This window comes from Hylaeus anthracinus, unplaced genomic scaffold, assembly GCF_026225885.1.
Source record: "Hylaeus anthracinus isolate JK02 unplaced genomic scaffold, UHH_iyHylAnth1.0_haploid 11981, whole genome shotgun sequence".
Lineage (NCBI taxonomy): Eukaryota > Metazoa > Arthropoda > Insecta > Hymenoptera > Colletidae > Hylaeus > Hylaeus anthracinus.
This window is the reverse complement of record NW_026534329.1, coordinates 2,409,675-2,423,159: the sequence shown is the minus strand read 5'-3', so window position 1 is coordinate 2,423,159 and position 13,485 is coordinate 2,409,675. Positions and strand designations below refer to the sequence as shown.

Sequence of the window (13,485 nt, the reverse complement as noted above, 5' to 3'; positions counted from 1 at the left end):
AAAAGGGAGCTGGTCTCTTTTCACCCGTCTAGCATGCATCGATTTTCCTTCGAAGCGCATTAAAGGTATTCGAATATACTTTCCACGCCGATGAGTGGCCACCCGAGGTGATGGTCTATTGAAAGCAACTCTCGGCAAAGTATGGTAAAGTGCTCCGTCAGATCACTGGAAGTAAACTCCGCGAGGGACGTTTAATTAAACAGCTTTGCGAAATTTCGAGAACGAAATTATCTACACTTCCTTTCTTCGATCGGGATTCAATTTCTGTATTTTTGTTTAATGTGAACGCAAAGTGGCGACACGAGTTGGGTAAACAAACGTATAAGATTTTTCACTCGATAAAGAAATATTCAACTCGACTGCGTTTCCTACGTTCCTCTTCAAATCTGCGTATCTTGTTATATTCCTGCGTATAAAATCGAACACCTACCCCTCGTTAATCGAAATCCATAAGCAAATAAATGAAGAAACGTAGGTAAACGCAAAGCTTAATCAATTTCCTGCTGGAAACTCAACGAAGATTAATGTTCCACGTTCGCTGGACATCGCGGTTCATCGAATATCGAAGCTCGAGGCAAGCGCTCATAACTCGCACGAATAACTCCGAGGAAAATTGAAAAATAATTCGTTCCTGTCGGGTCGTTAACGATTTCCATCGGGCTCGTCACGAATTGCGTTACAAGACGACAGTACGATTGGCTGGCGGAAGAAACGGGCGATAATCAAAAATCGATTCGCGAAGGGGATACGAGAAAGACGCCCTGGCAGCCGTGCGAGACTTCGAGTGCCAATCACCTGTCATCCTAGCCAGCATCTTCGTTTCCTGTTTTTGACACAGTTCCATTTCAACGGTCGCGTCGCGTTACGCATCGTTTAATACAACGTGAGACCGAGTTGAGCCGAGCACGATCATAAATACGAGATCCCAACGTTCGATTCGTGCTTGCCCTCAAATAAGACGACGTATGGTAAGTCGATTCGAGTCATATGCATTTATTATACGTTTCGATTCCTTTAACGGACTATTAATAGACATAGAGCTACGAATATTTATAGGACTGACTGTAGTCTTTAGTTTGGATTGCATTAATTTAAGGACGATAATGATAAGCATAACAAAGTTCAAATAAACCAAGACGTACAAAAATTGTTATCGCGCGTAATGAAATTACGTATGTACATGGAAGGCATAATTCCATTGAAATATGGAACTAAAAAGAAAAGAAGAAAAAAACATGAAATAAAATTAATTGAAAACACGATTTCCACTTTCGAGCTGGAATTTTTTCGACAGCTACAATGACGATAAATAGACGAACTGGGTCAAGAACGTAGAGGCTGTCCCAGTCTCATCGAAACGTAAAACATCATCGCTGTTGAATCGCACTGCACACCGTGAATAGGGTGTATTCGAGAATGGTGAGAGATCACTGCGATAGCTATCACCCTAAGTACGGTCTTCATCCGACGCAGAGGTATTACCCAGTGATTTGTCGTGCTCGCTTTGAGTCGCGTCCTTTTCCTACCCTTATTCTCCCCTACGCATCACATTCTCGATTTCTTTTTCTCCGCGTTCTGCAGACCTACTTGTAGAATCCAATTCACACTCAAAATGTCTTGATATTTTATCACCGTCTCCTATTTTGCGTAACTGGCTTGCATTTACTAAATACATAGATTAAACATTTGCCTCGTTTGTTTCGTCAACTGTTCTGTCACGAAAAAGGTGGAGACAGGTACTTTCCGAGAGCAATTTAAAAAAGTTGATAAATTTTACAAAGAGAAAAGTTTTTATATTCTGCGAGAAGTTTCTACAGAAAGATTCTGCAGCTTATAGAAACTTTCTCCAATTTATTGATTTCTCTAAATTGCTTTTAAGAAGAATGCTTTCCAGCTTGTCAGTTTCTTTAAATGGTGAATCTGAATTCTTTCTTGTTCGTGTAGCTTTATGTAGTTAAATTGTTATAGTTTTGTTTAGTATCTATATATTGAACGTACCTACATACGTTTCTTCACTCGCTCCAAATAAGCAATTATTTTCCTAAAGTTATATTCATTTTCGCGAGACCTATCTAAAAATGTAAAACGTGAGAGGGAATTCTTAACAGAAAAAAAAAATGAAAGGTACGCCGTATAGGTCCCAGAAGAGGTATCCCATTTGTCACGTGAAAGATTTCAATAAACCCTAACATATCAAAAGAGACTCGCGTTGTTATCCCACAAGTTCTCGGAGAAAATAGCTGGCAACACTTTACGCGAACAACTCCGTATAAAATATACAGTTTTATTATTCCGTTCTCGATACAAACTCGGAACAGCGTTGTTTTAACTCCACCCTACCGAAACCCCAATTGAAAGTGGAAAAGTTCTCCAAGCTTTCGCAAGGGAGGAGGTTAAATAAACGCACGTGCTACGTGGTAAAATGCGTTACACTCCGTTACAGTAAAACATCGCGCAATGTTGGTATCCGATGCCTGGACCGACCATTACCACGAATTCATCGAACTTTCCAAAGTTTCTTCTTCGACTTCTTCGTGGTTCGATTCAAAGCGAGAACTTCGTTCATGTAAAAACCGTCGATCGATTTTTCTCGCTCGCGTTAAGTGTTGCCTTATCCTCGTCCTCGATGGCCTCTTTCCTTTTCCTCGTTTTTCTCCCACATTTACGCCATTGAGGAGGTGGCGGGGGCGAGAACGTCGAAAAACTCCCTTCTGTTTACATTTTTGTGAGCGGAGTACATATCGCGAAGAGAATTTTTCTAGACTTGAAACTGAACTACCACTGCACTGTATGATTGATATTAAAGGTTCCACGACTGATCAAATGATTGATTTTTTAATTCCAATCGACGTTACATATTAATCCTTTTTTTTTTCTTTTCTTAAATCCTCATAAGAAATTGCTCCCATGTTTTAAGTAACATTCACCAAACAAATCGAAGCGATTCATTCGCGTTTCCAGAACGTGAAATCGTAAATTACTCCCAAACAGTCGTGGATCGAGGATCAACGTTAATTGGACATTTTTCGTTCATGTTTGAAAGCACTCGATGTCCTAAATACCGCAACCAGCTTCTTTCTCCTTTTTTCCGTGGCTGTTCGGTAACCCTGCATACGTGAAATACTGCGTCGACCAGCGAATAACGTTCGTTATTTGTCCTATATTTCCATTTTTTTTTCTCTCTCTCTCTGTCTCTCTCTCTCTCTCTCTCTCTCTCCACCCCGCGAACGAGTGGCTCGACGCAAACAACGTTGGCACACTTGGCGAAATGTTTATCGAGAATTTAGGAGCGCGGCACAGGAACACGGCGTATTATGCTACCTTGAGCCGCACTTTGAAATCCTTGGATCAGTGCATGCACCGCGAACATCTCGCGGCACAAGCGAACAAAGCAGTGGGCGCTTTCGAGGGAAGTAAGGCGAAGGAAAAAAAGCGCAAAGGCGCGGGCGGGGTAAAGGGAGGAGGTAACCGAAGGCAAAGGAGCGCGACAAATCAACGAGTAATACCCAGCGCCGATTTTCCGTGATAAAAGTAACGAGGAGGAACGTTCGCTTTAACCGAAAGGGAACCTACTTTGTACGTTTCTGTGAGAACGAAATTGCTCCGCTCGTGATATTTTCCTGCTCCGAAAAACGGCGACCTATCATTTGAAATTCGTTGTTTATTTATTTTTTGGCAAATATACCCATGAAGCTCACTTTGGGAAAGTTGGATGTGTAAACATTTATTTCTGGCAGCGCAACGTGGTCAAATAATTTATTTAGTCATCGACGTTCGAACGTGGTCTTCTTGAAGAACGTTTGCGTTAATATCATTTCATCACCGTTTCATAGAAGAATAAAGTACGACGCGTAAGTAAAGCCGTTACTGTATGCGTTACAGCTCATTAATGTATGCAAATAAAAACAGAAGTATACAGGGTACTGTGTTAATCACGTAACTAACAACTTTAATTAGCTTCGTGAGTAATCGCTATTTCATTCCCTCCAAGAATTATTATTTTCGTTTGTTTTTCATGATTCATGGCTCATGTAACAAACTCGTTGGCCGTCTTGTAGATAAATTATTACTCTGCAGTTCCAGGCCAGGGAATGTGGTGGTTGCTCGTGAAGTGAACTTCTCGCATCTTTAAGAATTTATTTCGCGAAAACGGAAGAGAGGTGCCCGTAGCTACTTTCTCAAGTTGTTCTGGATGTCCTCTATCTCGTAAAAAATTAATCAAAAACTCGGACCATGGTTTACGACGTGCCTTCGTTAGGTCGATTCCAGTGAGCGAGAGGAAACACAGGATTAGGCTAGCACGGGGCTGATAGCGTTTAATCGGTACTTTCTTAGATACAATTTCGAGCATTTATGGAATTTTAGAAACTCTATTCAATGACAGAAAAATAAATATAATAAAAACTGTAACAACAGCAACTTTTGCAAACCCATTTATTCTTCACCTCGATTCAACGACTTTCCATCCATCTACCTCGTAAAATTTTTCCCAAAATTCCCTTGTCTTTATCATACGTGAAAAAGTAGTCCTATAATGACTCAGGCGTTATTAATATAAAAATGAAAATATTTTTGAAAATATTCTACAGGACAGGTACAGACAGTATGGCCAGCGCTTTTAATTACAGATGGAAGAAAAACTCCATCAACGAGTGAAAATGAAATAAGTTGAAACGAAACCCGCAGCGCCGAAGAAAGTTTAATTTAATTTCTCGAGTTTACTTCCTTCGAAACAGTTCAATTTCGAATCGTATTACTTTTCTTTCCGGGCACCTACGTAATCTATATCTCGACACAATAAATCTAGGAAAACTTCGACATGGTCTCCGAGACATACGTTGTACTGTATCGCATACAGGGTGTTCATAAAATTAATAACATTTTTATAACTATACACAAGTACAAGTAATTCAAGTAGCCAATGCACATGTTAATGTGCTCTAAAAAATATATAAAATATAAGATATAAAAATATAATAAATATAAAACTGTAACAACAGCAACTTTTGCGAGCCCATTTATTCTTCACCTCGATTCAACGACTTTCATCCATCTACCTCGTAAAATAATATAATAATATAATAATAATATAAAAATATATAAAAAATATAAGAGAAGACGTATCCTTGAATTTTACAAAGAAGAAAGCTTTCATTTACTCCGTTCTTAATTCCTTAATCCTAGTAACAAAAAGGTAGCCACTATCTCGCTATTTTACTGAGCAGCGAAAAGGTCAACGCGAAGTGGCCACCCCTAGAAAAAAAAAAAAAAAACAACGATAAGAGGGTGGAACACAATAAGATCGTGGAATCCCTGGCGGCGTTGTTAAGTAAACGTCGGACTTGAAACAAACTTTGGAGACACGGTGGATTTAAGCCAGCCCAGCGACAAAGGGGAGGCCAGCTTCCGAGTTGCATCAATATTTTTTCCTCCTCGGTTATAATAACCGCCTAGTTAGCCAGCTCTCCAACGGAGAACAATACCGAAGGCGGCAGTTTATGCACCGACGACACTTTTATTCTCCAGCTAAAGGGTTCGTATCCGCACAGTTGGGTCGAGCGATGAACGCGGTTCATTGTACCTCGAGGAAACCGCTGCACGACCTTAAGAAAAGGCGTGCAGGGAACGATCTAGATACCGTGATGAGCCTCGACGCCTACGGGCGTCCGCGTGCTCCACGTAATCTTAAATTGCGTATCTGGGGTCTCGATCAGGAAACCCCGCGGTACATCGTCTACCGATTCGATTGAACAATCTGATGAGAGGTTCCGGGGCTTCCGAAGAAGTTAATTAAGCGTCTCGTGTTTATTTATTTGCTTATTCGATAGCTTGAGGATTAATATTAGGAAACATATTGATTCGTATTACCAAGAAGCGCAATAAATTACCACGACTGGAATTGATCCTCAACCAATATCTCCCTCACACGTCGTTCCTGGTGTATCGAATAAAGGGATCCCAGGCGTGTTAGCAAAGTCAACCGTGGTAACGAAACAAAATACCAGTCCGAATTGGAACAAACTCGTTCTCCGATAGAACGGGAACAGACGGAAACAAGACAGACCGAAACGAAGTACATACCGGTTGATCGGATGATCCTAACGAATCTTGGTAAAAACGTCGAACGAGGCCGTGCAACAGCGACTGCCGGGCTCGTTACAAACTGGCTAAGGATTGACAATTAGGGTCGATCTGTTTTTGCAGATAGCGGCCCGCTCAGCGAACGAAGTTCACCAAACCAGAGGACAGGAGAGATAGAGAGATGGAGGGGGTGGAGATAGAGGGTGAAAGCTTTGGGTCGGGTTGATTTAAGCCCTGCAGGAGGTGGTAGAAATCTTTGATAAGGCACGGCTAGCGCGAACGCTGATTGGTCGCCCCAGGCCTCGCGTCACCGTTCAAACAATGCGCTCCGTGCTAACAATGCAATCCCGACCGAGATAAAGATATATAGAACCCATGCAACCTATATCTGCGGGCCCGACTACATCGTAGCTACGATCTCCTTACATCTCGGATACGCGAATCTCCCTCCGCCTCTCTCTGTCTTCCCTCAAAGGCTCGTGGATCCGTGTCGCGAAACAGGGCCAACGCAAGACGCTTTGCTCAAACTATGTTATCTCTCTGAATCCTCGCGAACTGTTGCGGACTTTTTGGCTTTCTTTGCGCGCGATTCCGATGGAACTCCGTTCGTTCGATCGAATGAATCGAGACACGGATTCCACCGAACGAATCAGAAGTTTTGCGGACCTCTATCTCGTCGCTGTTTTCGCGGATAAATGGTTCGTTTGTTCGTCTTCTTATCGCAGGGCACTTTATTTGGACTGGCCAGGAGAAGTTGAAAATGATCGAACGCTGCTTCGATGATCATAATACAGCCTCTTTGGCCATATAAGTGCGATGTACAATATGCAGAACATGATAATATTTCATTTTCTTATTCTGTTTTTGTCAAAAAAAATGCAGAAAGACCAAACATTTAATTCTAGATGATGGATATTTCTAAATATGTTAAGATTAGGCTTCTCAAGAAAGTACAAAATAAAACGAATATAATTTGTTATAAATCGATAACTCTGTCCACACTTTCGTCCATTATGTAAATAAAAATTGAAGAAATGAGTAAATAAAAAACGAAAAATTCTAAAAATTGAACCAGGTTTGTAAAATCCAGAATAGAACCAAGTAGATGTCATCTATAAACGTAACACTAATGGCTAATCATAGTGTTCCCGAAGACATGATTCATAATAAGCAACTGTACCAAAAAGAAACTTCCCCTAGCATCCTCTATAAACTAACAAATGGAACTCGTTGAAAGTCGAAACAATATTTGTGGGAGTTGTTGCAGGCCAGATGGAAAAATATACCATGGAAAGACTGGAGGACATCATATTGGAAAAGTTACATGAAAATGAGAATGTCGAAGCTATGGAGAATAGTAATCAAAAAGAAAGAACACCGTCGAAAAGGATGCTAGGCAATAAATCCCATACGACTTGTGTCGCGCTTCGTCTTTACTTTTTTTACAACATCGAAATTTACAAATTTCGTTTTGTTCCTGAACTCTTGAACTGATAATACTGTAAAATTCCAACCACCGCTGTCTGCTTGTAAAGCAAATATCGCGCGAAACTTTCTCTGGGAATCGTAACCTACATGCATCCTAACCCCTTCCACGTCCTGGCCTTTCAGATTTGAATCATTCGTCGCAGTGCAGTCCTTTGAATCTTCCCATATTATCCTAAGACCTGGCCCGGAACCCTTAAAAACCAAGAGGATCCTTGAAGATGCAGTTTCAAATGTCAAGTGCACAGTCGAGACACTCGTGTACAATTTGTACGATTCACAAAATTGTTTGTTAATCTTAAATTGTTGAAAAATACCCGTCTGCTGCATTTTTATTATGCACACTTCAAACTCAAACGTTGACGTTCGTGTTCAATTTGTACGAGTCACAAAATTGTTTGTTAATCTTAAATTGTTAGAAGATACCAGTCTATTGCATTTTCATCATGCACAGTTAAAACACGAATGCTTCGAAGATAAAGAAAATTATGTAACAATGATAGTGTAATGACAATCGTGCAATTGGGGCTTACTCCACGCTATTCGTGCTAGTATAGATATTTATTTTATCGAGTCTTAATACTTGGGTCGATCAAAGGACTGCCATACGCCGCCCCTTGCAGTGCTCCAGCCATCTTATCAGAATTTTCAGAATCAATATTTCAAAGCTTGCGGTACGTTGCCATATAATTTCGCGTGCGTGTCACCGTGCAATGAGGCGAGCGATGGAAGTCGACCTCCCGGTTCGCTCGAAAAAACCGAGCTGCGTTTTTTTGAGGAAATTGAAGCTTAACTCGAGTAACGATCGAAAGGAAAATGGGGAAAACCGGAATTCATTTCGGCGAAACACACTCGCGAGGAAAAATTGCGCCCGTTAACCCTGGTGACGTTCATCGATCCGAAATTCAATTACGGTGTGCGCAACATTCGATATTTTCGCAGGACAGGATAACTCTTCGCGGTGGTATCCATGCAAATCCGCCAATTAATTAATAAATATTTTTGTGGAGCAACAATATTTCTGTGGACATAATGATTATTCGTTATCGTGTATTTCGAGCGAATAAACTACTTTATGTATGTTTATACTGCGCTCGTGTATATGTGTATACATAAACTAGTATATTTGTTTAATAATTCGAATAAGCTTGTAATAATTTCGCCTACAATCAATTAAAAAATTATTTATCCTTCATGCCATAGTCAACATTTGTTATTTAGATGCGAATTTCGCCCGCAACAGTTGTTCTTTGATCCAGACTTCAAGCAACCACGCGATACTACCTGCTTTGCTTCTCGTTCCGACTAATTTTCTAAACAACAAACACCGTCGATTAATTATTTCGTCGATAACCACCCCCGAGGCGCGCAACGTGGATCGTTTTAGATGATCGCGAGCAGCCAGCGGCCATCAATTAATGTGAAAATAATACAAACCCAAGTGCACGCATGGCTTGCATTATTACCAGATGTCCGAGAGCGACCGTAATCCGCGCTTAACTCTCGCTATCTCGTCTTTAACGTCACGTCCAACAGTCGCTTCGTCAACGAACGTTCGGCAAATTGGTGATGTAATTACGAGTCCCTGCTTGGTCAACAGGCTTACCTGCCCGTTGGAATTGCTCGTAATGACCGATCGGACGTACACCCCAGCAACTATCGTGGATTCCCTGCACTCGATACGTGCACACTCTTGCGCAAGTGCGCACGAATAGAGTCCCATACGAGCACTAGGAAATATGTACAACTGTACAATATGTACATGTTGTACTAAAATTGATAGTTCAAATTTTCAGTATGTAAATGTTTAAAAAAAAAAAAAAAATAAAAATAATTGACAGGTTCACCACTATTAATGATGGTCTCTATGGGTTGATATACCCTGAATGACGTTAATTATCGAGTCATTCGAACTAACTTCCGCGTGTGTTTGGACCATCTGTTTCAGAGCACCCTGTACAACGTCAACGCGCGGTCGTGTATCCCGGTGCATACGTCCCGATGACGATTCAGAGCGCGGACTGCATTTCCACAGAAGTAATGCGGCGAAGGGAGGGGCTGAACCGTTGGCGCAGAGCGAAGGGAGGCAACGCGAAGAGGGAACAGAAGGATGGAGATGAGTTTGAATTTGGCCCGCGCCTCGTTAATTTTTCGCCCCGTGTCACTGCATTGTTTGCCCGGGAAAAAGAGTGTTTATTGCCCGCAGCTCGAGACGAAAGCCAACGAGTTGCCTCTACGTGTTTCCTCGGTGCGCGTGTGCACGCGACCGTGCCAGCCACCTACACAATCGCGGCCACCTCGAGCATTCTCGTTTTAATGATTTCGATCTAACAAGGCCGTCTAAGTCGCGAGCGAGACCGGTTTCGCTCGGGGATCCTGCGAAAATACCCGTGCCACTGTCCGTGTTCGACGAACGAGATATGCGTTCGATGAAAAAGGGGTTGTCGAGCGGGAGGCAAAAAGGGAGGGTCACGGAGTCACAGGGCGGAGGGGGGAGGGGTTGCAGACAGCGATGTACAATTTCAACGTGCTCGTAGCCCCATTAAAACGGTAAGAACCGACCGTCGAGTGCTCGGATACTCGAGCAAAAAATTGATCCTGTTTTCATCGATCGCTCGTTGTGAAAGTGGTATCGGTTCGGGTTCGAAAAAATAGAGTTCGCGCAGGAATGGTTATTTTAATGGAAGTAATTTGAATCCTGTCTGTTACTTTTATGTGGACAAAATACAACATAAAACTTTCAGTGACTGTGGTTTACCACCCTTAAGTATGCGATTCCGCGGTGAGCTCGATAAATTTGAAACCCATCCTGCCAACCTTGCCCCGTCATATTTACATTCTCACCCTCGTGGGGGGCTGGGACGAAAGCACTCGAACGCGTGCAGACGCCTAATCGTCAAACAAACGAACACACTTTGATTCGGGGATCGTTGCACCCTTTTGCACGCCCCTCCCCTCAAACGAACGTCGAATTTCATATGCGAGCACACGAAATTCCTGTACAAAACGATGATTCGTCCGAGGAATCATGGCCGCAAAGATACACACTCATCGGGGAAATTATTCAGCTCGGCCTGGAATCGCGAAACCGACCAACCGGGCTCGATCGCAAAGGAAAAAAAAGGCCTCCGTTTGTTCTGGGTCAAGCCCGAAGATTTGAATTGTAGATTTAACTTCTCCGTGGCTCTTCGACGAGGACAAAGATAATAAGGGGCGGAGGAGAAGAGCACATAATTTCCCGCTATAATCGCGACTTAATATCTATCCGGTACCGAGAGAATTAAATTCGATATCCACGGAGCGCAGACAGCGTCTCAGCAAAGCGGAATATTTAATTACGGCGTCTCGTTCGGGGAAATGTTAAAACTCGCGCACCGTAAGTCGCTGTCAGTGGTATTGATCGAACTCCCGCCGTAAAGAAGGTCCCAACAGCGGATTTCTTAATGTAATTATTTTTTACACTTACTCGAGTCGAAATTGCTTCGAGCAGAAACACGTGAAATTTTCGAATAACGAATAGAAAAATGAAGAATTTTATCGGAGGAATATACAAAATTGTTATTCCCAAAATGTAACCAATAGTGGCGAATCCTTTTGTGGAGATCTATGAAACCACGTTGAAATTATTATCGACAAAATCTCACGTTTTTCGGATTGCTATTTTGGTTACCTTTTTCGACAATTACTTGGACGCAGTTTGATAGATACAGAACACGTATTCAACACGTGTAATCTTTTTTTCAATCACCGTTCCAGAGATACTTCACGAGAAAGAGGTATTTATTTTTTCCGAGGGATGAAAAATGATTTTGCGTCACGGACGAACGAGTCTATTGCTAACGATTTTTAAACATTTCCCGGATTTCTGGATTATTCGAATATTTCTTAACAATTTTGTTTTTCGTATCTCGTATCGTGATTAAAATTGATGAATATATTTCTAATTATATAATGACAAGACCTGAATCTAATCTACTATGGATCACGCATCGACGACTTTGCAATATTGCAATTCCTCCAGCTGCGAATCACTTTGCAAAAGTAACAGTGTTAACGTTAATTGCTACCTTGCATTCGAAATGTCAGCGTTTCTTCCGCTCAGTTTTACCGAAACCAACGGGAGAAAGGAAAAAGAACTTGAAAGTTCGTTAACGACTAGAAAGAGCCATTCTTGAATTCTAAACTGAATGTGAATGACTTCAAAGCGACGGAAAACTTCGAACACTGCGAGAAACTGCCAGACACGCCAACCAGACCTTTTTGCAGTTATTTTAATAATGTCTCAAACCGAAACACCCAAAACCTTTCAGCTACATCGTAGAAAGAATTGTGCGTTGAAAAGAAACGAAAACGTACTAATGATATAAACATTACAATCAAAAAGATTTCATTACACAATCTCGCGTTTCATAAAAGTTTTATCGAGCTTTGATAAAAACGAGCCGTTACACTCGCCTCCGCTCCGACGATTCCGCCGCCTAATTGTGACTTTAAATACCGCGGTAAAACGTATCGCTTGCATGTCCGCATCCAATTAAAATCCGCCAACAACGTTCTCAAACAAGTGGCGAAGGAAACGAAGGTATAATGACCAAGAAAACAAGCAATGCTATAAAGCAAACGGAATGAGAAATAGCGATTGCTGAACAACTTCGCATTTTATCGTGAAAATTATTTGCTACTGAAACTGTGTACACAGCGCCGTCAAGGCAGCGTGTCCAAACGTTACGCGAAACGTGCAAATTTATTCCCTTTTGCCAATTAATATATTCATTGCAACAGAACGAAAAAGGGAGCGTAAGAAAATTTCAAATTTACGATTTTAATGTTTGGATCTCGAACGTGAGTGATGCATTCTACAATTTATTGCGACGGGAAACAACAATTTGTTGCGGAAAATATTATTTGTTATTACTATTGCACACAGATTGCGTTGACTGGGTAATTGGAATAATAAGTGTTTTATGATGCGACTCACCGTTATTAATCGCGGCGAAAGCGACGGCGCTGAGCAACCATGCAGCTACGCTGATGGCGGACATCTTCGTTTCCCTCGTTGCAAGTTTCACCTCACATAATACGTGCCTCTCGGACGTTGTGGACTTGCCTGAAAACAGAGCAGGAGACACATTGTACTAACCACCTACGTGCCGTCCTAAGATATCGCGGATTCGGTCGTGCGTTAATAATTCTAGCGAGTCGCTACGTTTTTTTTTTTAGACCCTTTACTGAATCATTAAGTATTTAGAAAGATTTGCTTAAAACAATAACAAAGATATCAATATGTAAGCTAATTAATTGTGCATTCAAGTTACAGCTATAATTATGTTTCGATTTCCCTTTTGGCTAACTACGCTGATATTGTGTATTCCACTTGAAATGTTTGCAAATACAGCTTCAATTTACGCAACGCTTACGGTAGAATACCAATATTTAAATGCCTACAGGCTTGCACCGAAATGGAAGATGTTATTTTGAGCACTCGATGTAAATTTAAGCAAACATAGTTCGACTGAAAACAAAAATATCACTATTTCTCTATCACTCGGAGAGTACGATACGAAATATCTCACGTTTAACAATTTTCTACTATTTACAAGTGCTAAATTCATCCCTCAATGGTGTGCCACTAATGTATGATATTACCAAAGAAGGTAATATTTTTATTCCGCAAATAAAATTAAAATCAAGCATTGGCTTTAGAAAGACTAATATCATAGACTGCGAATGTTTATGAAAATCTATATTTTTAAAGAAACAGATGAAGAACAGAAACTTAAAGCATAAAAAAGGACACCAGGTTATCTGAAATACACATAGCAATCACTCAAGCCTACGACTTCGAGGCTCCACTATCTTTCTCCCTTCTGACAAAGTAGACATCCGTCCAGAATTATAAAATCTAAAGCATATTTCAAA

General features: G+C 41.2%; 1 protein-coding gene across 2 annotated transcripts in view; it reads right to left on the bottom strand.

Annotated features, from left to right (window-relative positions):
* The window catches only part of LOC128885399 (zwei Ig domain protein zig-8-like), a 349,005-nt gene extending 336,138 nt beyond the window's left edge, over positions 1 to 12,867 (bottom strand). Inside the window, exon 1 of one of the 2 annotated variants that reach the window (XM_054139430.1) lies at positions 12,545 to 12,867. In XM_054139430.1, the coding sequence (XP_053995405.1) occupies positions 12,545 to 12,608 (64 nt within the window). In that variant the 5' untranslated portion in view covers positions 12,609 to 12,867. The remainder of the gene's footprint in view (positions 1 to 12,544) is intronic. The other variant, XM_054139431.1, reaches the window with a different exon arrangement.
* Between the last annotated feature and the right edge of the window lie 618 nt (positions 12,868 to 13,485).